The sequence below is a fragment of the Ochotona princeps genome, chromosome 10, assembly GCF_030435755.1.
Source record: "Ochotona princeps isolate mOchPri1 chromosome 10, mOchPri1.hap1, whole genome shotgun sequence".
In the NCBI taxonomy this organism is placed as follows: Eukaryota; Metazoa; Chordata; class Mammalia; order Lagomorpha; family Ochotonidae; genus Ochotona; species Ochotona princeps.
The window spans coordinates 73699426-73724542 of record NC_080841.1 but is presented as its reverse complement, the minus strand read 5'-3'; the positions used below and the strand labels follow the sequence as shown (position 1 = coordinate 73724542).

General features: G+C 52.5%; 1 protein-coding gene across 11 annotated transcripts in view; it reads right to left on the bottom strand.

The window, feature by feature from the left end:
- Positions 1 to 673: 673 nt before the first annotated feature.
- PARD3 (par-3 family cell polarity regulator) overlaps positions 674 to 25117 on the bottom strand; it is a 475858-nt gene continuing 451414 nt past the window's right edge. For all 11 annotated transcript variants that reach the window (XM_058669631.1, XM_058669628.1, XM_058669633.1 and 8 more), the window contains 3 exons: positions 10913 to 11033; positions 4031 to 4158; positions 674 to 1159 (listed from right to left, as the gene is read on the bottom strand). In XM_058669631.1, coding sequence (XP_058525614.1) covers positions 730 to 1159; positions 4031 to 4158; positions 10913 to 11033 — 679 coding nt within the window. In that variant the 3' untranslated portion in view covers positions 674 to 729. The remainder of the gene's footprint in view (positions 1160 to 4030; positions 4159 to 10912; positions 11034 to 25117) is intronic.

The following is a 25117-nucleotide window of genomic DNA, read 5'->3' as shown; positions in this document are numbered from 1 at the left end:
CGCTGGGCTTGGCAGGTCTGCAGGTACTTGAGTCAGCACAGCCAGGCAGATGCATGTGGGTGTGAGGACAGAGCCTGGGGGCTCGGGCCACTCACACGTTCAGGGAGGTGGACACGTGGTGCCCCCACGCTGGCCCACGGCCATCAGGACAGGAAGCATGTTTATAAACACAGACTAGAATGATCATTTTATTGGTACATAGGGTTACAGGCAGTTAAAAAAAGACCCGGGGGTGACCAACAGTGTGGGATATGGCTTAGCTTCTCAGGGCAGAGGCTGTCCTGTAACAAGGAGTCCCCAGACCCCAGAGGCAAGGGATCCCCACCCCGACACACACGGAGGCCCGAGGACCACAAACGGCAGAGCCAGGGCTAAGGGCATCCCCACACACAGCCCCGGTCTCCCCGTCTCTCTCCTTCCCCACCAGTGACCGGGATGTCACCTTGCAGTTCAGATCCCCCAGGGAGGGACAACTGGCCCTTGGGGTCCCGTTGAACTTCAGCTCAAGTCGTGCGGCCATGATGCCCTGTGGGCAGACAGGTGAGGAGGCCGCAGTTCCAGGTGCTCTGGTGGGACCAGAGCGGTGGGGGTGCGAGACACACCTGCGACGACTGACCTCAGCGGCGAGGACGTTAAGGCACTGACAGTGGCCCCAGACTCCGTCGTCCCCTCCCCCAAGAATGTGTCCTGGGTGAAAGGACAGAAGGCGAGCATGCCTCCCGGCCCCGCTCAGGAGTAGAAGGGCCTCCCTTTCTCTGGCGTCTGCAGTCTGCTTAGCCGGGCCACTTGGGATGGGGATGGTGGCACGTCCTGTCGGAAGGGCCCCTTGGCGGGGCCGTAGGTGGCGTCCTGGCCCTTCTTGTAGGCTTCGTAGCCACTGCTGCCGCCGCCGCCACCACCACCACCACCACCACCAGGGCCCTCGGGGGCGGGTGGCTTCTTCATTTGCTGCTCCTTCCGCCTCTGCTCCTGCCGCAGCAGCTCCTGCGTCTCCAGCATGACCCTGGCGTTGAAGCCGTGGCCGCCCAGGTAGCCGTTGCGGGAGCCCTGGTAGCTGGAGTAGCGCGGGCTGTCCTTGGCGTGCTGGAAGCCGTCACCCGGCGGGCAGCTCTGCTCCCACGTGTCCTGCGAGACGCAGCTTGCGTTTTTCCTGCTCTGCCTACAGGGGAAGGGAAAGCAGAGAGGTGAGTGGGCGAGGCCTGGGTGGGTGGGTTGCGGGAGGGAAGGAAGGGGACAATGGGACAGGCTTCTCTGGTGCCTCCGGCTGGAGTCATGGGTCTGACCACCGCGGCGGCGGCTGAAGGCTTCCTTGGTGCCGAGCTGAGGGAGAGACAGACAGATTGGAAAGAGGTTCCCTTCCCTGAGGAGCTACAGTTCAGACCTACCCAAGCAACACAAACACCTCTCTCACACAGCCAAGCGCCACCCTGACACCTGCCGCGGCAGGGACACGTTGCGGACTGCACTGTGAGCGCGGTTATGAGAGATTTCAGTCCAAAGATGCAACAGGACCACGCGGGAAAAGCCATGGCTCTGGGCCACGATAGCCCCCTGCTTCTGCCCCCTCCCTGTTCTCACCCAGCCCCCAGGAGCCGTCCCCCTCTCCCCAGGAGGGGAGACACATCAGCACCCCACCAGGATGTCTGCTTCTTCCCACTTCTGCAACGCAGGGGAATGTGGTGTTTCCTTGGTGAAGACGTCTCAGATTTACTAAGGGGCCTGTGAACGTGTTGATGCATCCGCAGTAAGAATGGGCATGACACAGTAAAACAATCACACGCCCTTATTTTATATTTTTTTGTGCCTTGAAAACGGAAATGAAGGAGAGACAACTGAGTCATAAAGCAGAAACAGATTGCTCCATTTATCAACAGGGAAATTGTCCACAGTGCCGGCCTGCCCCATCCACTGCATGGTAGGCCTGCAGGCTCCGCAGGGCCCCAGAAGACGTGAGGAGCTCTGGAGGCTACGGGTCTCCCATAGCAATGAGACAGGGCTGGAAGGACCCGTGATGCCGTTCGGGACGATGGAATCTCCCCACGTTCCACGTGCAGTGATGGGAAACTTTTTTTCCTGCCATGGACTGTTTAGGTGTTGACAGCATCACGTCCTCACCAATCAAAATCATCAACTTCAAAAGCGAGCCTGAATGCTCAGTCCCACCGTGCCAAGGTCATGGTTCGGCCTGCAGACAGGCCTATTTGTTCCCCAACCCTGGAAATGCTGGGCCAAGACAGCAGGTTTCCCACCTTGCATCTCCTCCAGATGTGGCCATGACAATGACCATGGCTGCCCACGCTGCATTCGTGAGGCTCCCCAGATAAGTCAGACCAGGCAAGAAGCCTCAGAGGTGCCTCGAGCCCAGCTGATTCTCACTTCTGAGAGGTCATCAGTGGATCTGCCCAGGGCACGGAGTGATGGGAAGCAGGGGTGCAGAGCCCAGGAATCGACGTCAATCAGGAGACTTGGATCAAAACAGTGCACTTGGGCCCCCCCGATTGCGTAGTGATTAAATCCTCGCCTTGCATGCGCTAGGATCCCATATGGGTGCCGGTTCTAATCCTGGTGGCCCTGCTTCCCATCCAGCTCCCTGTTTGTGGCCTGGGAAAGCAGCTGAGGACGGCCCAAAGCCCGTGTGGGAAACCCAGAAGAGCTCCTGGCTTCTGGCTTTGGATTGGCTCAGCTCCAGCCATTGTGCTCACTTGGGGAGTGAACCATCAGACGGAAGATCTTCCTCTCTGTCTCTCCTCCTCATTATATATATCTGCCTTTCCAATAAAAATAAATAAATCTTAAAAAACAAAAACAAACACCCCCCCCCAAAAAAAAAACACAGCGTACTTGGTACTGAGACCAGGGTGACAAAGGCACACTTCCTTTATAGGGTCTTGATCAACTCCAAGAAGATGGGAAAAAGCTGCAGCCCTCCACCCTTCTTTCCGGGAGTCCTGGGATCCATCAACTCCCCACCCTCCACCCCTTCCTCCCCAGCCCCACCCCTGCCTCCACAGGGGACAGTCACACTGGACACTGGGTTCTGCATCACCCCATTCATTCCTTCTGTGTTCAAACACACTGAGAATTCACTGAAGGTTTGCTACAGATAGAGGCTGTGAAGACACGAGAGCACACGTTTCCTGTAGCTAAAACCTTCGTCCTTGTGTTCATCAGTGTAAAGAGAAGGAACAGGGCTTCCCTGAGGTCAGCCACGTGATGAGCAGGGAACACGCACACACGTACAGGCCAGTGCCTGAAGCTGAGCTTGGCACCCCTGTTTGTCCTGGCTCCAATTCTGCGCCAGTTCCCTTGCTGTACGCCCTGGGAGCAGACTCGGGTTGGAGATCCTGGCTTCAGTCTGGTTAACCATGGTCAACTGAGGGGTAAACCAGCACATGGAAGATCTGTCTATTCTTCCTTACAAATTTAATGAAAAGTACATAAAATTCTCCAATAGGTTCATTAAATGTAGAACTAAATGGTAGGTTTTTTTGGGTATAAGAAAACTGAAATCCATGTTCATGGAGGAGGTACATCATAACAAAACTCTGCATAGATTTCAAACTTGGTGCACCACAATAAACAACTTTTCCTTTCATTTTCCCCTAGACTTTAGTCCTCTCCTGTGTGTGCGCGTGCTCATGTAATAAATGATGTGGGCCTTACACTACCCTTCTCCCCATCTCATTCCCTGCTCTCGTCCTCCTCCCAGGCCCTCCAGTTTGCTCTCCTACTCTTTGGTCTCTCCCACCCCACCTCCAACCCAAGCCCCAGCCTTCTGCTTTACTCAAGTCATTCCTGGATACTGAGATCCCAGAACTAAACCCCAAGCAGCAGCGGGGACGAGGAGACATGGTGGAGAGGCACGGTAATTCATCCACAGCGAGATAGGAAGATGCAGGAGCCCAGCCCCCACGCTCACAGTCATGCTAGAAGCATCGGGGTGCCCTCTCCCCATCAGCCTTCTCCACCCGATCTGATCACCGCTGGGTGGTCAGCCCTCCTTCCCACCCTGGCCCGCCCGCTCACTCACCGTGGCAGCGAGCTGTACTGGCGCTGGGCCTGCTGGAAGCTGTCACGCTCCTCCTGCCGCTGCCGCTGCACCTGCACCTCCACCGACACCGAGTGCCTGCCGCTCTGCGCCGCTGGCCGGGAGCTAGGCTGCAGGAGACAAGGGGTTGATGTGAGCTCAAGCAAGAAGAGCGAGAGGCATGGTGGGCAGCCAGCTGGGGAGGTGAGGTGTGCGGGGACCCAGCCTCGCTGGGCCTGACGTTGGCCTGTGGTTCAGACTTGAGGCCAGGGTCTCTGGTCTGCTTCACGAGGTGTGGTTGCCTTTGACATTGAGCGCTGGTGTATGGTATCTCTCAGACACACGGTGAGTATGTGGCTGAAGATGAGGAGTGAGGATCCTCCAAGCACAGAGAAGCAGCCCCTCACAGTAACGGCAGGTACACGCGGGACATTCTGGTGGTTCCACAGTATAACCCACAATAGGATACAACAGCAGAGAGCTGGGTCCCCTTTAGTGACCGGATGAGAATTAGGAGCTAAGACAGGCTCAGCTTGCCACCACAGACCCTGGCACGACCACCACCAGGCAGATAGCAGGAACGTTTATCCAAAGAGTAAATTTTTGTGGGGCCACCAATTAAGTTGCTGCTCAAGGCGCTGGCACTCCCATAAGAGAACCGATTTGAGTCCCAGCTGCTGTCACAGACTCGGAGCTGCAGTGCCAAGCAGGGCTGTGGCTCTTATGACTCCTGGTGCCCGTATGTCACCTGGCATGGCACACAGACCTGTCTTGATTGGAACCGGCCTATGGAAAATGAACAAGTGGCCTCTGGGCAGAGGAAAGCCCAGCACCCAAGAGGGTGCTCAGACAGAGTGTCACAGCACATGGAGAGGGTCGGTGACATGCAGCTTGGCAACATCAGGGAAGGCCCCGCACCCACTGCTCTGTTCTGCAGGGTCAGCACATTCTCATTCATTGGGAGCCAACCACATTTCAGTGCCTGAAATAGTAGCATCTAAGCAAAGCAGCAGAGGAGGGCTTAGGATGCCCTGATCTGCATGGCCAGACTTGCTGGGACGCATGTATGCCCAAACACATGCTCTATGGCACCACCATTCATATCATTCCAGGCAGGCAAGGGGATCAGACAAAATGTTCCTTCCAGCACATAGGAGTGGGGGAGGGTGGAGGCTGAGTGTGAGTGGCCCCAGAACAGCCTGGGACAGAGGGAGAACAGTGCAGGAGGAGGGCCCTGAGAAGAGCCTTGGTTCCCTTCCCATCCCATCCGGCCGACCCCAGACACCAGCACCCAGGGCTGCACAGCTATGCGAAGGAGGTCAGGTCTCACAGGGACTTGAGCTGTGTGTACCTCTGCATTTCTCTTCACAGCACACAGAGGGGTATCTGTCACAGGGCCACGTTACATGGATACCAACACATCAAGCGTCTTGTTAGAGCCCATGAATCCCGGTTGGCCCAAGACTGCAACGGAGCTGAAACTGGGCCTGGTAAAAGCCACCTTGCACCGTACAGCTGCCGGACACACTGCGGGGACAGGGCCACCCGGGGAAGTTCTGCATCTACACTCCATGGTCCCAATCCCATGGCACGAACAGAGTCACTTGCCCATGCAAAGAATCACAAAAATGATGACATGGGGCTTTGTCATCTTACTGAGAAGTGCATATTTTCTTTCTCTTTACCTCTGTGATTCTACCTTTCAAATAAGTAAAAAAAGCTGCAACAAAATCATAAATGTGTTAACATTTACATAAAGCATTCAATAATTTAAAATGTTCTACCAGTTGTCTTAATATTGATAAGAAAAATAGTTTTCTCAAGCACACATGTGTATTTGAGAAATTTATACATGTGATATTAGTATAGTTGATCATTTTGGGCGGGCTTTCTACTTGAATTATAAATACTGAGAATCTTCAAATCTACACCAATGTCTACAGCCAGAATGACGACACATTGGGTCAGGTGCTTTGCACGGAGATGGGCATTGAGGGCCAGGCTGACCAGGACTCCAGAGAGGTCACTGTACCACTGGGAGACCACACAGCCTTCAGTTGGCATCACCGGTGCCCTGACACTCCTGCCTGTACGGCCCCCCACAGGCTGATAAAAACAGCCACCACAGACCTGGCAGGAGGGTGGCAACCGAACTTGTTCACATTGGGGCTGAGTACTTTCTGTAGCTGACTCGCGGACAGAAATTCCCTGGGGCCCTGCTGCCCTCCTGGTCCCTTGCAGGGCTGCGAGCTGCCTGGTGACCCGAGCGTGACTGGTGGCTGAAGAGCCCTCCCATCTCTGCCCTGGGCAGCTTGGGGTCCTATCACAGTGCCTGCCTTCCTCTCATCCTTCCCACCATGCAGCCCTCTCATCGGCACCACAGGCCAACAGGCCAGGCCCAGTGCCAGGTGCTGCTGGCACCGGGGGACACTGTGCAAGTTCATAGCTCTCCCTAGGCTGCCCTCACAGGTGGAACGAGTCAGAGGTCCCACACAGGACGGGTCAGCAGTCGGAGATGGGGAGGGTCACTGTGGGTCATAGCCTCATCCCCCCCAGTCCCCCGAAGTGGGTGGCACAAAGTGGCCCTACGCCATGAAGCAGGCAAGTGGAACCCTAATGGGCAAGAGGTGCTTTCACAGGCCCGAGACAGATCTGTGCAGATGCCTAGCCAAGGAGGCCAGCAGGGCCGGGGCAGACACAGGATCCCACAGAGCACACTGTCCATCTTTTTAGCTGGGAGGATTGGGCTCCTTTCACTCACTACCGACCAGGGATGGGAAGGACTTAGCAAGACAGCTTTTCATGTCCCCATTACCCCACCCGGCAGGCATCGCAGCCGGCGATGCTCCTTCTGGGCACTGCTCACATCTCACAGCAATCAGTACTCGGTGTGACAGCCTGCGATTTCAGTCTTTGAAAGAGACACACGATGATGCCCTGTCCTCATGTGAGCTCAGCCATCATCCCATCCTCTGGAGAAAGATTTAAAGCAACTTGCCACTTCATTTATACTGCACCTGGCACAGCAGGCGGAAGTCACGTTTTTTCCCCTCTCTTTTCTTCCTCAGCTTGGGGTGAGAGCTAAGCAAATTTTCCGGCGCCCTGCCCTTCTAAAGACCCTTGGAGCCATAGCTATTTCTGGGAACAGAAGGCCCCAGAGCAGGTGTGTTTCCTACCCCTGGAGTGGACAGGATTATTTTTCAAAACCGAGGCACTGGAAAGGTTCCATGGTGAACTTTCTGTGGTGACCACCGGGTCTGCAGTCATCAGATTGGTGTTTGTCTGCGGCACACACTGGTTGGCATTCGTGTGTGGGCCGGGCGCAGGGCTCGAAGGCGAGCAGTGGCCCCTTCAATGCGGGGCGGGGGAGGGTCCTTCTAGTGAGTGACATCATGCTTGCCTCCGCTCCAGCACAGTAACCTCTCAAGTTCAAGATGCATTCGGGGAAAGCGGAAAGCGATTTCCAGATCCTCCAGGCTCCCTTTGCCAGGCAGATGCACAAAGCCAAGGTGGACCAAGGCAGCCACTCATCAGCTGCAGCTCTGGCCACCACAAGACTCGATGAGAACGGGAGCATGTTACAGCCCGCTGGAGCACACAACAGAGAAAGGCCCAGCTTGTTTTGAAAACACCAAAGAGAAATGATGTGAAAAAGGTCAGCCTCTGACCCATGTGTTAGGAAGTGGCTCCATGACCAAGGTAGCAGTCATCTGCCGCTACATCATCTGCCACCCTTTGGCTACAGGAAACAATCTGCAGCCACTCTTGGTCACTACAGGAAGCCCCATCGCCCCACCAGGCTGTCATCTGAGGTTGTTCTGGCTTGGTTTCCGCAGGTGGAAACTGGCCAGCATCCTTTGGAGCTGGGATTTCAAGAGTCCTCTCTAATGGGACTGTCCAAGTTAAGTGGATAACACAGAAACATTCACATCCCTACGCCAGAAAAAAAGAAAAGCCTAAGATGCAACAGAGCCCACATCATTAGCCGTTCTCTTAAGAGGAACTCCTGGCTCATTCAGACCGGACTTGAGGTCTAGCAGGTGGACTCTGTCACCACACAGTAGCAAGTCCTCGTTCTTAGCTGCCAAATACAAGGCCCGGCTTCCCAACACTACGGGTTTATAAAAGAAGTTTGGACTCAATAAACTGGGAGTCTGGGGATGTCGCTGGGGACATCCACATTGCACTCTGGGGTGCCTAGGTTGACTCCCAGCTCTCCTGCTTCCAATGAAACTCCCTGCTGATGTGCCCAGCCTGGGAGGCAGCGGGGAAGGGCTCAGTCCATGGAAGACTAGTGGAATTCTGGGCTCCTGGCTTTGGCTGTTGCGGGCAGTCGCAGGAGAGAGGGGATGAAAGAATAAATCAATCTCTCTCTCCCACTCTCTCTTCTAACGGACGCTGGGGTCTCTGCTCTTCTCAGTGCCTTGTGCAAACGCTGAGGTCATGGCATCTCTGCCATGGATCGTGATGAAGTCCTGCTTTCCGAAATCCAGCAGGGTGAGATGGAGTTGGCAATGCCAAGTGATGCCTGGGAAGCTAACAGAATTCTGTGCTGTCGCTGCATGGGAAGGCCCCGAGTCACCTGATCACCTAGAAGGGCAAGTTAAATATCTTGGGAGAGAACATCATCAACAGCAATACTACTGCGGAAAACAGAGATTTTTTTCCCTCCGATTTTCTTGCTTCTTTACTTTAGTTCTTATTGATTTTATTTGAGAGGTATAGAGACAGACAGACAGAGGGAGGGGGAGAGGGAAAGATTGATGTTCCATCTGGGGACTCATTCCCCTAAATGCCTGTTAACAGTGGACCTGGGCAAGGCCAAAGTTGGGGGCTAGAACTCTTACAGGGTCTCCCATGTGGGTGGCAGGTGCTTGAGCCATCACTATTGCCACCCAGGGTACATATCGAAGGAAGGTGACGTCAGAAGTAGAGATCGCGCTTGAATCCAGGTACCAGGGTATGAGCCAAGGCCATTCCAAGTGGTATTTTAACCATTGTGGCAAAGGCCTGCCCTTGAACTTTAATCTTTTGTTTAAGAGGCAGAGAGAGAGAGAGAGAGAGAGAGAGAGAGAGAGAGAGAGAGAGAGAGAGAGACTGATTTCTCATATTCTGGTTCACTTCCCAAACATAGGCAATGATCAGAGCTGGACCAAGCCAAATCCATCAGAGGGTCTACTCAACTTGCATTACAACCTCCTCAAGGGTTGATGCATGAAGCATATCACTCCTTGGTCTACGCTGCCAGTCACCAGTTCCAAGACCCCATTTCACCCAAGGAGCAGACCTAGGGGCAGCCTTTCAAATGCATATGGTTCCTGCCACTTTTTTTCTGGCACAACATTAATCTCCCCAGAGAAAATACGTCGGGGCTTACACAGGTTCAGACACCATCTCTGGCTGCCTGTCCCTCTCTCTGCCTTACAAAGAAAACAAAGCAAAACCGAACACCGGGGGCAGGCGCCTGGCCAGGCAGTCAGGCTGCTCCAGTCCCATGTGACCGTCCCTGGATTTGATCCCTGGACTCCACTCCTGCTCCCAGCTTCCTTCTGATGCTGATCCTGACAGGTGGCGTGATGCCTGTCAGTGTCACGGTGATTTTTCTGACATCATCTTCCTTCTGCTCCTGATCTTCTGGATATCGAGCATCACTGTATTCCCAGCCCTCTGTGAGCTGGGGCATCACTACGCAGTTCCCACCTCTTCTTTCTGAGGGCGCAAGCTGACAGCACCCTTGGCCCCTCATCGCTCATTCCCTCATCCAGAGCTGCGTCCCTCTGAGACCCTGCAGTCCAAATGCCAGGGTGTTTCACCTACAGCCTACCAGGGTGGGTAAGGCCTGGCCTTGGCAGGATTGCATGGTTGGCACTGTGGTACAGCAGGTAAAGCTGCCAGCTGCAATGCCAGGATCCCACAGGGGCACTGGTCCATGTCTCAGTTGTTCCACTTAGGGTCCAGTTCTCTATTACTGAACCTGGGAAGGCAGTGAAGGATGGTCTAAGTGGGTAGGCGTCTGCACCCATGTGGGAGACCCAGGAAGAGGCTGCTGGCTTTGGCCTGGACTAGCTTCAGCTGTTGAGCTTGCTTGCGGAGTAAGCCAGTGCATGAAGATCTCTCTCCTTTCTCTATAACTCTGCCTTTCAAATAAAAGCCAAACAAATCTTTAAAACACACACGCCAGACACCTGCATTGTCTCTTCTTGTGTCCTGAGCCTCACTTGTCCCATGACCAGCCACAGTCAGTCCTCCTGACCTTGAGTTGCCACGTGTCCACCCAAACATTCTCCCTACCGCCCAGGTTCCTTACTATGTCGCTCCCCTGATCCCCAACTCCCGAGTGGGCTAACATCTCTTGGGCAGATCATGGGCTCAAAGCACGGGTCGGGCACTGAGCAGTGCCACTCAAAGCTTTGTTTGAGAAAGATCAACCGGGTAGCTGTGTGTGAGCTGGACCGTCATAAGCGAGGGTCCAGACACATGCCCCAGGGGATGCTGGGCAGTGAAGCCCACAGCACAGCAGACGCTGGGGGACATATGTTGAGCTCATCTGCTCTGCCCCTCATTTTGAGAAAGATGAATCTGTAGAAAATATTTACCAAATTGCAAGAAAGGAACAACTTTTTTTTTTTGAGAGCAAGAACACTGTCGCTGTGTCCTGTCATAAGGCTGATTAGATCTATTACGCCACGCACAGATGGTGGAACAAAATGAAATTAGCGGTGAGGACACCCGGATGGAAATGAGGGGGAAGGTCACCATGTGAAAGGTCGGGGGCACGCGGGCTCCACTGTGTCTCATTTCCTCCGCAGAAGGGGCTGAGGTCATAGCTCAGGCTGGGGGCTGCAGGGGGAGGGTCTCCCCTGCAGGGAGGGGTGAGGCTCTCACCCAGGGCTGCTCGAAGCTGTAGGTGCGCCGTCGGTCTTCCACGTCACCCTCCTGCTTCGCCTGCTGGAACTCCTGCCGCAGCCGCTGTATCCGGTCGTGGTTGCTGGGGGTGGATCGGTTGCTGAAAAAGAGCACAGGGCCCCGTGAGCACCACCTTCTGCAAATGCCCTCTGCTGGGGCATGGTGTCAGAATGCTACTTGGGCACCAACAGGGCACCTTGGTTGAGGGCCTGAGACCTGGGCACCTTCCAGATGCAGCTTTGCCATGGGAACCTAGAAGAGCCACACCTCCTTTCTGCCACCTGATGGGGGTCCAGAAAAGGCCGACAGGTGTGCCTGAAGGCAGACAAAGAGCCCATCTGAGCTCCCCAGCCCTCCTACACCCAGGCGCTTGGCACTGGGAGCCACAGTAGGTTCTTTCCTCCTCTCACAAACTTTTCCTTTATGTATGTGAGGAGGCAGGCAGACACAAAGAAAGCTTGCCACTCCAGATGCCCACAGTGGCTGGGCTGCGCTGAGGTTAGACACCAGGTCAGGTGACAGGGATTCAAGTGTCTGAGCCATCGTCACTGTCTTCCAGGATCTACATGAGCAGGATGCTCCAGTCAGGGCGACAAGCCCAGGCACTCAGTCCTGGAGTATGGGTTCCTAGCGTGTGGACCAGGCTCAGTGCCCACTCCTGCAGTTCCTCAGCTGACAGTTTTGCTCCAAACGGCACTGTTGTGATGATCCCCTGGGACGGCATCACACAATCTGGCCGCACCCACGCGCAGGATTATCTTCCCAATGCCGTTCGTTATCTGAACGTCCTGCTAATTGAGCCACAAGGTCTATGACGGAAAGGATCTTCAAGCAAGTTCAGGCAGCCACTCCAGATACCCAGTTAATAACAATGGGGCCCCTTCTAGTGCTACCCCGGAGTTGGTCTTCTCCTGGCAGAGTTTGGGGGGACATGCACCGGTGATTACAAAGGCACACAGTGGCACTCAGAGAGACTGTGTGTCCTGCCCACCCCGCTGGCCAGTGGGATGCAGGCTCTTGGGTTCTGAGAGCCCCTCATCCCACTCTGAAGCATGCTTAGTGGAACGCGGACCCCACAGCAGCAACCCTCCTTGGTAAAAATCCCATTTTCCGCTGCAATAACAGAGTTCAAGAAGCAAGAGCAAATCATCTTAAATGTCAGTGTTTTCTGTTTCTCAGGGTAAGAATAAAATCTTATTTTGTTTTAAAGATTTGGAGCATTTACTTTTAATTTGAAAAAGCGGAGTGACAGTGAGAGAGAGAAAGACACACACAGAGAGAAGGATCTTGTTTCTGCTGTCACTCCCCAAATGACTGCAAAGGCCGAGGCTGGCCAGGCCCAAGCCAGGAGCTTCATCCGCGTTTCCCATGTGAGTGGTAGGGACCCCAAAATTTGGCTCATTCTCTATTGATTTTTCCAGCCACATTAGCAGGTAGCTAGATATCGAGTGGCCAGGACATGAACCGACACTTTGACATACGGCAATGCAAGGCAGAAGCTTAACCCACTGTATCACAACGCCAGTTTGTGTCATGCCTTCTCCATGCTGTGTAGAGGAGGAACAGCCAGACTCCAAAAAGGAGCCAACACATGATCCCACAGGCCCTGAGTGTGACCCCAGAGACCCACAGCACACCCAGTTTTGCCTTCTGTGCATCCCCACACGCCCGTCAAGGCTAATGTCACATGCGAGAGGCAGCCTGGGAAGAGAATGGCTAGCCCAGGAGAAATACAATCCTCTGGCAGACACGTCTGTGTGCACACATCACTGTGTGTATCCTGAAGCATTCCAACAGCCAGAAATTCTCACACAGAAACACAGCTAAGAAGGTGAGGTAGCCAGTCCCTCCGGGTGTGAGAGGTGGTGCTTTACAACCTGCGACCCTGTCCACCCTGGGTGCAGCTTCAAACCTCCCAGCCCCGTTGAAGACACGCACGTCTGTGGCCACAGGCTCTGACCGCCACCGGCTTTCAGAAATGCCCCGCAATGGGCCTGGTACTGTGGTGCTGCCCACTAGGCTCCCCTGCCACCTGCAACAGGGGCATCCCATCTGGGTGTTGCTATGAATCTAACTATTCCACTTCTGATTCAGCTCCCTGCTAATGCGTCTGGGAAAGCAGTAGAGATGGCCCAAGTGCAGTTCTCACTGGAGTGGCCTCTCCCTCTCTCTCTTTTCTGAAATCTGCCTTTCAAATAAATAAACCTTTAGGGGAAAACAAGGAAAATGCCAGCAGCATCTCACTGGTACAACACCATCTTGCTGAGGGTGAGCCACGTCAGCAGTGGTACACAGGGACAGGCCCCTAGAGCAGCAGCCCCAACCCTGCCCTGAACCCAGCAGTCAGGGGAGGCTCCACCCACAAAGCACACCACACAGACACCTTTAACACCCCTCTGTAAGACAGACGTGCCCGAGTTCGAACCTCAATGACTGCTCGTGCCGAATGCCAAGTCCCAACAAAAGTTGCTGCATCTTCTGCTGCCTGATGACCTCCACAATTTTGTTTTCAGAATTAAGGGCTGGGGGATCAGGGTTGCACTGGGCTCCCTGTCCTCTCCCCTGGCTAGTGATGGCCTAGGGTCAGCCAAGCCCAGCCACAGGGAGTGCCTGGAGCCTCTGGCATGGGCTGTGGGGCTACATGATGGATGACAGCTGACGGAGGATGGAAGGGCGTCCAGCACCTCGGGGAACAGCGGTTGGCAGCGCAAGACGGAATCCTGGCTTCCGGAGATGTAGCCGTCGCCACCGCCCGGTTCTGCTGCCCAGGCTGGCCTGCCATGGGCAAGCAATTCAGATTTGGATGGTTAATGTCCTATGCAAGTGCTTCTGCCAGGAAAGCTAAAGGAAGTTTTAAATATTCATCAGCAACAGTGACTAATCCCTCCAGCTCCCTATCAGCTCGGATACAGGGGCAGTGCCAGCCAGCTGAAAGCTGCCCATGGTTTCTTTGTGTGTGTGAGGAATGTAACCCAACACCTGAGCCAAGGAGATGGGAGAGGGAGACCATGAAACAGCAAGGCGTGAGCCACGGAGTGAAGGGGCCCACATGGGAAGATGAGCGACATATGGAAGGGTATCTAAGAGCTACGACACAGGGCAGCTTCAATTCAATACTAACACTTCCTGTAAGCCAACTGGAGTTGTCCTTTAAAAAAATAAACTGTAAATTTATTTGAATTTATTTGACAGGCAGAGAGATCCACAGACAATGACAGGAAGCTAGTTGACTCCCTAAGCCAGGGCTGGGCCAGGCTGAAGCCAGGATACAGAGGTTCCATCTGGGTCACCGTGTGGGTGGCAGGGACCCAGGCACTCAGACCAAGCACCTGCTGCCATTAGGGCATGCGTTCACAGGAAGCTGGAATGAGGAGTGGAGCTGGCACTGATCCCAGGTACTCCAGTGTGGGCACCAGGCCCCCAAGAGGGAACTTAGCAGCCACATCCATCTCCAGCACCTGGAGCCGCCTTCTACATACACATATACACACACATCTTCCAAACATTCAAACACACACACACACACACACACACACACACACACACACACACACACACACACACAGGAGAACTATGCAAAAGCCATGCCTGGATTTACAAAATGTTTTTTTAGCAAAATAAACTTACCTTTCCATGTATATTCTAAAGAGCCCTTGGGCATGCATGTGTGTGTGCATGGCAGCCCCCGTGTACATGTGCTACATGTGAGTGTACCTGTGTGTGGGAGGGTACCTAATGCAGAGGACTACCTTTAGTCCATCTGACTTGGCTGATTTGCGACAGGACTAAGAAAGCGAATGTTGGCTTAGTCCTAGTGGACTCCCAACCCAGTGAGCACAGTGTGACCCCAAGGAACAGGGAACTCAGAGCCACGGGAAGACCGAACAGTGGTCAGAGGTGCAGAGCCTTCAGGCTGCACACTGCCATGGGCCTGTTTGCACCCATGTTTAGCAGTCTGCTTTTGCTCTCTCCACTCCTGCAAAACACCGCACAACAGGCTCCCCTCGGTGCTCCCTGGGCACGGGCTGTCTTAGCACCCAGTCTCGGTCACTGTGCTGGGACAAGGTCATACTAAGGGCAGCAGAGTGCCAAGGAGTAACACAATCGCCCTCCAGGCTCTACACTCCTGCAGTCAGCCACCCACATGAAGCATGCCCAGATGGTTTCTCTTGTTACAATCCCCTAAGCAAAGCAGCATGACAAGCACACACACAGCATGTTGGGTCCATCTAGCCATGAGGGGTAACACTGTGCCATCTTACAGAGGTATAAGGGCTCCTGGAAGCATGGACACTAGGGTTAAAGTCGCTGTGATGCCAACATCCCACATGGATACCAGTTCGAGGCACAGCTGCTCAACTTCCAATCCAGCTTCCTGCTAATGCTCCTGGAAAGGCAGTAGAAGGTGGCCCAAGTCTGGGGTCCCTGCTACCCACATGGGGACAAGTGAATGGAGTTCCTGGATCCTGGCTTGGGCTTGCTCCAGCCCTGGATGATGTGGTAATTTGGGAAGTGAAATAGCAGAAGATCTCTGTTTCTCCTTTTCTCTGTAACTCTTTCAAACTAATTTCAAAATAAACTTCAACTGGGCACTGTTCATTTTGCCTTGGCCTCTAAATCCTCCTTTCTTTCTGACCTGTCTGGAACTTTCTCCCACATCCTTCCAAGGAGCACCAGACCTCAGGTTCCACCTTCTTGCAGCTCTCCCAACCCTCTCCCACGCTCATTTTCCATTTCCTGCTTTGCTGAAATTGTCCTCTAATGCAGCGCTTGCCAGAAGCAGCAAACACCAAGTGATTTTCTTTCTTAAGCTTGTGCCTTTGTGACAACTACTTTACATATATGTGTCTGCCAATGAGGGCACTTTAAAGTCAAATTGAAAGATGTGGATGTTGGTACAAAAAGCAGGATGTCTCCCGGGGCACCTGTGTGATGCCACAGGATGCCATGTCCTTCCTACTCGGACTCTCTCTCCGCTGTGGCTGGCTTCAAGAAGCCAGTGTGAGTCCCACAGTGGCAAGGAGCAGGGCACAGTTAGTGACAGCATCTGGAAGCTGACCTGGCCTTGATTGGCAGCTCAGAGAGGCCTCAGCCTGGCCACATTTGGACCCCAGGCCTGCCAGGAACTATGGTTGGGGAAACATGTGTGGCTTGGAGCTGTGGTGCTTGTGTAGCTTTGCAGTGTATTGGAAGAAAAGGAACATTCCTCCGACAGTGGCCTTGGTTGCGTGACTTGTTTGGCCAACATGTATGTCAGACAGCAATGCAGAGAAGGGTTTGGAGCCTGACTGTGTGGCTGGTGAGCTGTCTCACCAAGTCACACATGACAGGAGCAGACCCAGGGTGTAAAAATCAGGGACACGTGGCTGGCCTTGCAGCCAATCCACCTGACCAACTCCAGATACAGCAGTGTAAGATACCTGCTCGCTCCTAGATGCCACCAGTCTTCCAAGCCTCTTCCCACGCACTGACGACATCACAGCAGCAGATCAACTCCATTGGGTCTGTGCACATGGCCGCCAGAACCACCAGCACACCCAGGAAGCCGCAGGAAGAGCTTGAAGGCACCTATTCCACTCGCTGAAACAGCGGCCCTGCCCCACAACGGGAATCTCATCAACACCACCTGCACCCATCGCAAGTAGCTCAGAAGAGTTAAGCAAAAGCCAGGGGCCACAGTGTACAAATGAGCTTCTCCCCACTCCTCTGACCAGCCCCCGGCAGCCTGCTCTTGAAGGACTGCATAGAATGCACAGTGGCCAGAGCCCTACCGGCTAGGTTGGTTCCTCGGGTCACCTACCCCTCGGCCTCACTGTGCTCTGTGAGGTCTGAATGTGTCTGCTGACCAGGTACTGTGCAGACCCGAATTGAAGGGCTCGTAGCTCTTTCCTCTGGCTGTCATAGACTGATGACCTAACAGGATCTGGCTTGAACTCTCTCAGCCTACAGGGACACTGTCCTGGTTAGAAGTCATCTGATTCAGACTGCTATGGGTTCAGGCTTCAAATCCCCAATTTACACAAAGAACAGGTCCACAGTCGGATGGCCCATTATCCCTTGTCAGCTCCATCCTCACGCATTCCGTCCCTCCCTCCCCCATTTCTGCTGGAAGCTTCTCAGCCCTAGCAATTTACCTTTGGCCTTAAGTATAAAATCCTACTCTAAATGCGAGTGAATTTCATACCTGCGCCTGGCATGCAATTACTGGAGCTTGCAAAAGGGACATCATTCTTTTCCCAATTAAGCAGACACAAAAAGTCAGCTTCTAGAGTGTTCCTGAGAGCTTGGAGATCATGTAACCTCATACTCCCTGTTGGTCTGTTTCTCTGGCTCCAGCAGGGATCCCAGATACCCCCAGAGGAAGAGCTGTGTGGGTGTAGAGGGAGGGCTGCTCCCTGCCAGCCCCTCTGCACAAGCAGCTCCTGCATCTGGAACCCCAGGCCCTCGGCGCTCCAGGACAGAGCAGAGGTGGGGCAGGAGGTGCAGACGGTTCCAGATTTGGATCGATTCACACTCAGGGCTGTTATCTTCCTTCCCCATGCTCTGACTATGTCTTCTAACAACAACTTCCTCTTCTCTGGGAGGCCCTGCAAGACTTGTGCATTTATCACAGGAAGCAGGCCTTCCAGCTGACTTCCTTTACAGCTACACAAATGGAGACTGTAGAGTCAGTCCACTTACCGACACACACACACACACACACACACACACACACACCCCTTCCAAGAATGATACCAGGGTACCAGGCAGGGAGTGGGGTCGCAGATCGTTAAGCAATGTCTCACTGTGATGCCATGCCCAGATGTGCAGAGCAGCAATCATTTGAAAGCAGACAGATTGTTAGCATGATAAAGTAGAAGCAAACATAGCCTCCAAGAGGGTCTGCCTGACGCACCGGGGCAGGATGTGGCGCGCAAGCAAGGACACGGAGCGGGCGCGTAGGAACCGACTCGGCTTGGTGTGGCCAGGTGAACAGCCTCTGCTACCAAAGTTGTTTTCTTCTGTGCTGATTGGAATCTTCATAAAGAATTCCTGATCTTGTAATCGCCGCAGAGATAGGTCTCATCTACAGATGTCAGAGCTGAGTTCTTAATTGCTGCAAATGAGCACATGCACGCAGGCTTCTCATTAAACCCATCACTCCCCGGATGCAAAAGTGGAACACTTGTCAACGTGCCTTCCTAATCCTGGCACATGGGGCTGAATCCCCAGGCAGGACACAGAGAAGCCGACAAGATCAAGCGAGGGAATGAGGGTGTGCCTGGCAGGTGCTCGTCCTTCAAGCAAGCTTTCCTGCAAGGGGAGAAAAGCTTTGGAGGGAGATGAACATGTAACCTGAGTGTTCCTGCTGTGGTGTCTGCATTGCCCCTCTCCTAGGAAGGGCTGTGGTGGGGTCGCCCCGTGCCAGAGCTCTTGAAACAGAGCGGCCCATGCTGCTGATGGCTGTCTGCGCAGGAGAAGCAGCAGAAAGAGGAGAGAGGGGAGGAGCCAGGGTGCTGCTGCCATGGGCAGGACCTCAGAGCCCTTGCGCTCTGGCCCTGCCTCTCAGGCAGGAAGATTTACAAGGAACTGGGGAGAGACCAGGAGGGTTAAAACCAAGAAACCTATCAATTACCCAAGTGCACATAAAAATAGCTCCACTGCACAAGCTTCATTAAGTTTTATCAGCAAGCATCTTGGGGTTTTACACTCAAACCTCAGGTCATAAATTCACAACAAACACCCCTCCGCCCCCATATGTTCACCAAACACCTGAATTCAATTTCTCTTCTGGTTGTGAAGTGGGAATGTGGCACTCTCATTAATTATGCATGCAGAGTTAGCTGCCAACAAGGGCAGCTTTTCCTGTGATGCTGAGGGAGGGTGCATTTATAGCATCTGAAAACTTGGGCTCCCTCTCTCTTTCATCTTAGTAGCTTTCTGGATAGATATCAGTCGAAATGCCCTATTCCCAGTTTGAGCGCGGAAGGGAAGCAGTTACCATTGGTCAGGATCCTGTTGTCCTGTCTGCGTTTTGGGGGGAAACGGCCGCAGCCTATTCCGTCAGCACACCTGTCAGAGTTTTTACAGTGACACCCCTCTGGGCGGGTCTGAATCACCCAAGCTGAGAGAGGGACCGGCTGAAGCCATGGTTTGTGAGTGCCTGCCTGTGCACGTGGAATTAGCTGTAGAGGAAATACCGAGTCACTTCTAGTTTATTTTCACAGTTGTCCTCATCATTGGTAATATGAAGAGAGTTATGAGAAACTTATGCAAATCCCTAAGGCACTCACGCCGCTCGCCTGATCAAATTCATTTCCAGATCCCGACACCCGTGATTTGTCGTCCATTTCACACCAATTCCATTGGCATAAATCATAGCAAATTAAAAACACACAGCATACGTTCTCTGGGTTAAAAAGGTGGGCACCACGGCCGTTAATTCCAGCCTTCGTACCGTCCATCCCGGGACTACGTTCTGCCAAGTCCTCCTGCCTAGACAGGGAGGTCAGGGTTATAACTGGCGCCTGGGGACTGCCCCCCAGGCTGGGCCCCTCGGTGGTCGTCAGCAAACAGGCTGAGCATTTCATCAGCTGCCCATATGGGCCACGAGCCCCCTCACCCCATTTTATGACTGTCATCTTTCTTCCTTATTAGCCTGTCACACACCAGGCACGGGTGGAGGGTGAGAGTAACCTCTGAGGGGCTTTCCCTGCCTGCAGTGTGCATCCACACGCACCCATGGGCGCCACTGCGGGGCTCAGCGGAGAGTGTGTTCCATCCCAGCCGGCTCCCACCCAGAAGCATTGCTGCCACTGTCCCAGCCCGAGGGCTAAAAAGTTACCAGCAGAAAAAAGCAACAACGGAGTTTTTGCTCCAGAGGGGCGAGGTGAATGAAACGTTTCATGCCAGCGGCTTTCAGGTGTTGAGGGGCTTGAGCCCAAAGATGGTGGCAAAGGCTGGAGAGATGCGCCCCCTGGATCTGTGGGGAGCAGAGGGGGGGTTGTGAGGGGCCTGGCAGAAGCTGAGCTCAGGGCAGCACCAGTCTTTTCCCGGCCCCTTAGCAGACAGCCCTGAAGCATGGTAAGCCAGGGGATAACGAGGCAGGAAATGTTTCCCAGACAAACCAACCTGCTGGAGTTAAAAGTGTTCTGGAAATACTTGTAAGCGACAGTTGTCTAGAAAGAGTTGCTTTGTTTTTGCACAAACGCAAGGTGTGGGATAACGCACAGAGCGTTCACACTCATGGGATCTCATGGGTGGCGGGGACATGGGAGGTGGTCTCGGACATCAGAGAGTCAAGGGAGCGAACAAATCCTACTGCCCATTCCAGGGAACTAACTACTGGGACTGGCAGGTGAGCCCCTACATGTGCCTCACATGGAAATACACCCAGAGGCTGCAGGAAGGACAGACAGGATTCAGCCAGGGCAGGTCAATGCTGATGCACTAAGAGGAGAGTGGAAATCAAGAAACACGTGACAAAAAAACCTGAAATGAACAAGTCAAGGAAACTAGAGGATCTCGTGGGCTCTGATGACAAAATAGAATGATTAACATGTTCTTTTTCATATTATCATATAAGCATGGAAACTAATTATAGAACCATTATTTTAATTCTTTAATCATGAAATGAGCACATACCATTCAGGACTAACATTCTGCTGCTCACTCTGTCTTTAATGACAGTATAATTGCAGAATGCTGTGTGGATCTAAGCTATGGTTCTTTTTAAGATTAAATTCTAATGCAATGCAATGTTCAATTCTAAGTGATGTTGTAACTCTACATGGTTCTCCTACAATGTATCAAAATGGAAAATAATGGTAGCAGGAGATACTGTGCTGTAAGTTACAGAAGAAGCTAACCCTGAAATGCCTTCAGGCGAGAACTAAAATCAAAGCAATGAAACACACTAACTAGTTTCCTTAAAAAAATACACCCAAAGGAACGGTTTCGTTTGTATTGCTGGCTTTCAAACATCTTTAAGCCAGAAGAGTATTTGTCTGGAAAATTTGATCTCTACCTATTTTATGATCTCAATTACCGTCAGTATTAGCTAATACTAATTTGGATTTTAATCTATTAACTTGGTTATGGGTCCAGTGCAATGGCTCAATCCTCGGCTTGCAAGCACTGGGATCCCATATGGGCACCAGTTCATGTTTTAGCTGCTCCACTTCCCATCCAGTTTCCTGCTTGTGGCCTGGGAAAGCAACAGAAGATGCCCAAAGCCTTGGGACCCTGCATCCACGTGGGAGACCTGAAGGAAGCTCCTGACTCCTGGTTTTGGGTCGGCTCAGTTCCAGCTGTTGCAGCTGCTAGCTGAGTGAACTGTGGATGGAAGATCTTTGTCTCTCCTTTTCTCTGTAAATCTGATCTGTCTTTCAGGAAAAATAAATAAATTTTAACAACAACAAAAAATTGGCCATGCCCTACCATACACACGACCTATCTGGAGAAAGGGAGTAAGTAAAGATGGAAATCTCACTTCTTTCATGTGTGATTTAATTATATGAAGAAAATACAGTGTGGCCATATTGGTTCAAATTGTTGAAAGATTCTGAAACTATATGGCTTTCATCCCTCTTTCCTAAGTTGTAGTTTTTTTTTCAAAGTCATATTTACATGCTTACAATGTATTTCACTCAAAAAACAAGTATTTATACAAAAGGTAGAGAAGAAGAGAGATTTTCCATCTGTCGGTTCACTCCCTGAATGCCCTAAAACAGCCAGGGCTTGGAAGGGCCAAAGCTGCAATCTCAGCACTCATCCCACACCTCCCACACTACATGCAGGTGGCAGGGACCAGGGACCTAGGCCATCGTCTGACGTCCACACTACATGCAGGTGGCAGGGACCAGGGACCTAGGCCATCATCTGCCATCCATGCTACATGCAGGTGGCAGGGACCAGGGACCTAGGCCATCGTCTGATGCCCCCGCCCCACGCAAGTGGCAGGGACCAGAGACCTAGGCCATCATCTGCCGTCCACACCCCATGCAGGTGTCAGGGACTGGGGACCTAGGCCATCTTCTGACACCCACGCCCCACTCAGGTGGCAGGGACCGGGGACCTAAGCTAACGTCTGACGCCCACGCCCCACCTATGTGTCAGGGACCAGGGACCTAGGCCATCATCTGATGCCCCCGCCCTACTCAGGTGGCAGGGACCAGGGACCTAAGCTAACGACTGATGCCCCCGCCCCACCTATGTGTCAGGGACCAGGGACCTAGGCCATCATCTGATGCCCCCCCCCCACACAAGTGGCAGGGACCAGGGACCTAGGCCAACATCTGACGCCCACACCCCATGCAGGTGGCAGGGACCAGGGACCTAGGCCAACATCTGACGCCCACACCCCATGCAGGTGGCAGGGACCAGGGACCTAGGCCAACATCTGACGCCCACACCCCATGCAGGTGGCAGGGACCAGGGACCTAGGCCTTCAGAGAATCTGGAGTGGAACCAGGACTCGAACTCAGGCACTCCACTATGGAATCCAGGCATCTCAACTGCTGTATCAAACGCTTGTGTTGTCCAGGTGTAAAATCCAGAAGTCCCTAGCTTCATCATCCTTGGATAACCAACCCCACAAGAGGCCTTCAATCCTCTAGAATTCCTTCATAACTCAGCGTGGGATGCCCAGCAAGGATCCCAATTCCTGCCTGTAATCCGTTCTCAATGGTGATTCCTTGCGGAAACTTTCTTTTCACTTAGCCACTGACTTTTAAACACTGTGTTCAGTATTATTAAGCGTAAACTATCAACAAGAATTCCCCCCAACAAAACAAAAGCTAGGAATTTCACAATGATCCACATCAAAGACAAACAAACAAAAAACAAACTCTGGTATTTAGCCACACACAGGGGTCTTCAAAAAGTTAAAGAATGCACATTATGAAAAAAAAAAGCATGTATTTCAAGACTTTTTTTTGCACCAAAACAAACTTATAAGGAATTCTCTATTACGCTAATGAATGCATAGAGTTAACTTGGGGAACAAGTTTTAAAAGCATTGGATTTGTCTTCTACAGAACTCCAAATATAACCACTATTTTTAAGATTTAGCAAAGTCTTCCAGAAACTGTTTTCCAAGGACATACTCCAGCACTACCCTCAGAATAGTTTTACTTTCCTTGACATGTGATGAAATGCAGTTTAGCTTTCCATGTGTGTTAAACACGTTAATTCGCAGTGGTCAGAGGGATGCCGCCGCAGACCTACGATTTGTAATCTTCTCTCTCAACAATCGCTGGAGGCCAAAGAGGAGGCTGCTCCTCCTTCCTGGCTCTTAAAAATTCACCCAGCGGGGCCTTTGGTGCGTGCTCTGCCCTGGTGTTCCCACGGGGTGTCCCGGATGTCCCGCCAACCTGCCTCCCCGCAGCAGCAGCCCCCTCTGAGACTGCAGCCTGGCTCCGACGCATCCCAAGAACACACAGGTGACATGGGGGAGTTCGTCTGAAGCAAAGTGGGCCTGGCAAGAGAGCCTGCGAAGAGTGAGCTGACCGCGGGCAGCACCTAGGGGCCACACCAAGGCCTTCCCGTGTGTTAACTCACAGAGGGAGGAGGAACCTAAACGAGGCACACTGCTAACCGCCGGAAGCGCCTTTGCTTTCTCACGTCTTTTTTTTCTTTCCTGACAAAACTCGCAAAGGCAGCATTTTTATGGGCATCCGCTTCTCTTTGCTCTAAAAGTAGTTTGGAAATATATTGGCTGCTTGTGTGTTTGCTTGGTTTCTGGTTAAGAGACTGAATTATGTGGGTGTTGACCATGTGATCTTAACATGTTACATGACAGCTGATTAAACTCAGAACAAACCAAACCTTTACTTCGCGTTCAGGCACAGGGTTTGCGGAAGAATTCTTCCTCTTATCTTGAGGGATTTTTAAATTTGTCAAAAAAAAAAAACACTGAAACAATTTGGGTGACAAACTGTGGAACGCGTGGATTAAAAAAAAAAACCTTTTGACCTTTCTAAGTTGATTTATGCAATGAACTTTTCACTTCTCCATGTTTAAAATGTTGTTAAAAGCCTTTCAGCTGACACTTTACTGATTTTAAGAAAAATCTCCCATTTAATGGGATTACAGATACAAACCATGATTTCTTTTCCAGCTTACACATACAATTATTGATCGTTTGATTACCACGAAAGGGGCTGGGGACGTACAGGTAAGTGAGTGTGAGTTGATCAAGGGTCCCAGGGTGTGGGTGCAGGTGCAGCCCTGGCCTTTTGTGTCCGAAGGCTCAGGAAAGCAGGGGCAGGATCACCCCACAGCTGAGGAGAGAAGGGTTAAGATCTGTGTTTAGCATCTATTCTAACTCAGCGGTTCCCTTCCACGTACTGCCTCTCCCATATTGCATCCTTGCAGGCCATGTGCAAGAACCCAGCATGCAGAGTCACACCAAGAGCACTCAAAGCCAAAACACGCATGGGGAGATATCAACAAAGACACAGACATCAACACATGGGCACAGATAGGAGATTCCAATCCCAGCACCTGCCTGTTCTCCAAACTAGGTATCTACACGCCATTACTTGCCTTGGGGACTTCTTGGGTTGTGAAAGAAAAGATGGAGAATAATCCCACTGAAACCCAACCCACGTATGTCACCTGCCAACCAGCAGACCCCGAGCAGTGCTGAGGGCTCCTGAGTCACGGGTTGTTGTGTCTTGCCCAGGGTTTGTGATGTCTCTGCTACTGGGCGCTGATGCTGCTTTGTTTAGACATCCTAAGGGTGTCTCTGCGGAGTCTAAGCGCCTCATGACAGACCTCTCCACTGATGTCTGTCTCACTGTGTCACTGCGATGCTGTTCCTCTGGGGTCTCAGCCCAATTACTTCGCTTTAACATGAAAGTGCCATGTCTGTGGGCTGGGCACATCACAGATTGGAGGGTTGAGGAGTGACACGGGGTTCATGGAACAGATGGAGAAACTCCCGGGCAGAACACTTCAAAACCCTGAGGATGTGTTTTGCTTTGGCAAAACATGAACATGTGTGATGGGTCACAAGAGGTTTGTGAGACGGCTTTCCTCAGAGGGTCCTCGGGTGTAACGTGACAGGATTCTGCTTCAGTGTTCATAGTGCATCTTTTCAGGAAGAGACACTGTTGTCCCTTCCCACGCCATGTGCTTCAGAGAAGGGCAGCGAGTGCAGCCGCTGTTGGTGACACTGGCATGCCATGGCAGAGTGTCAGT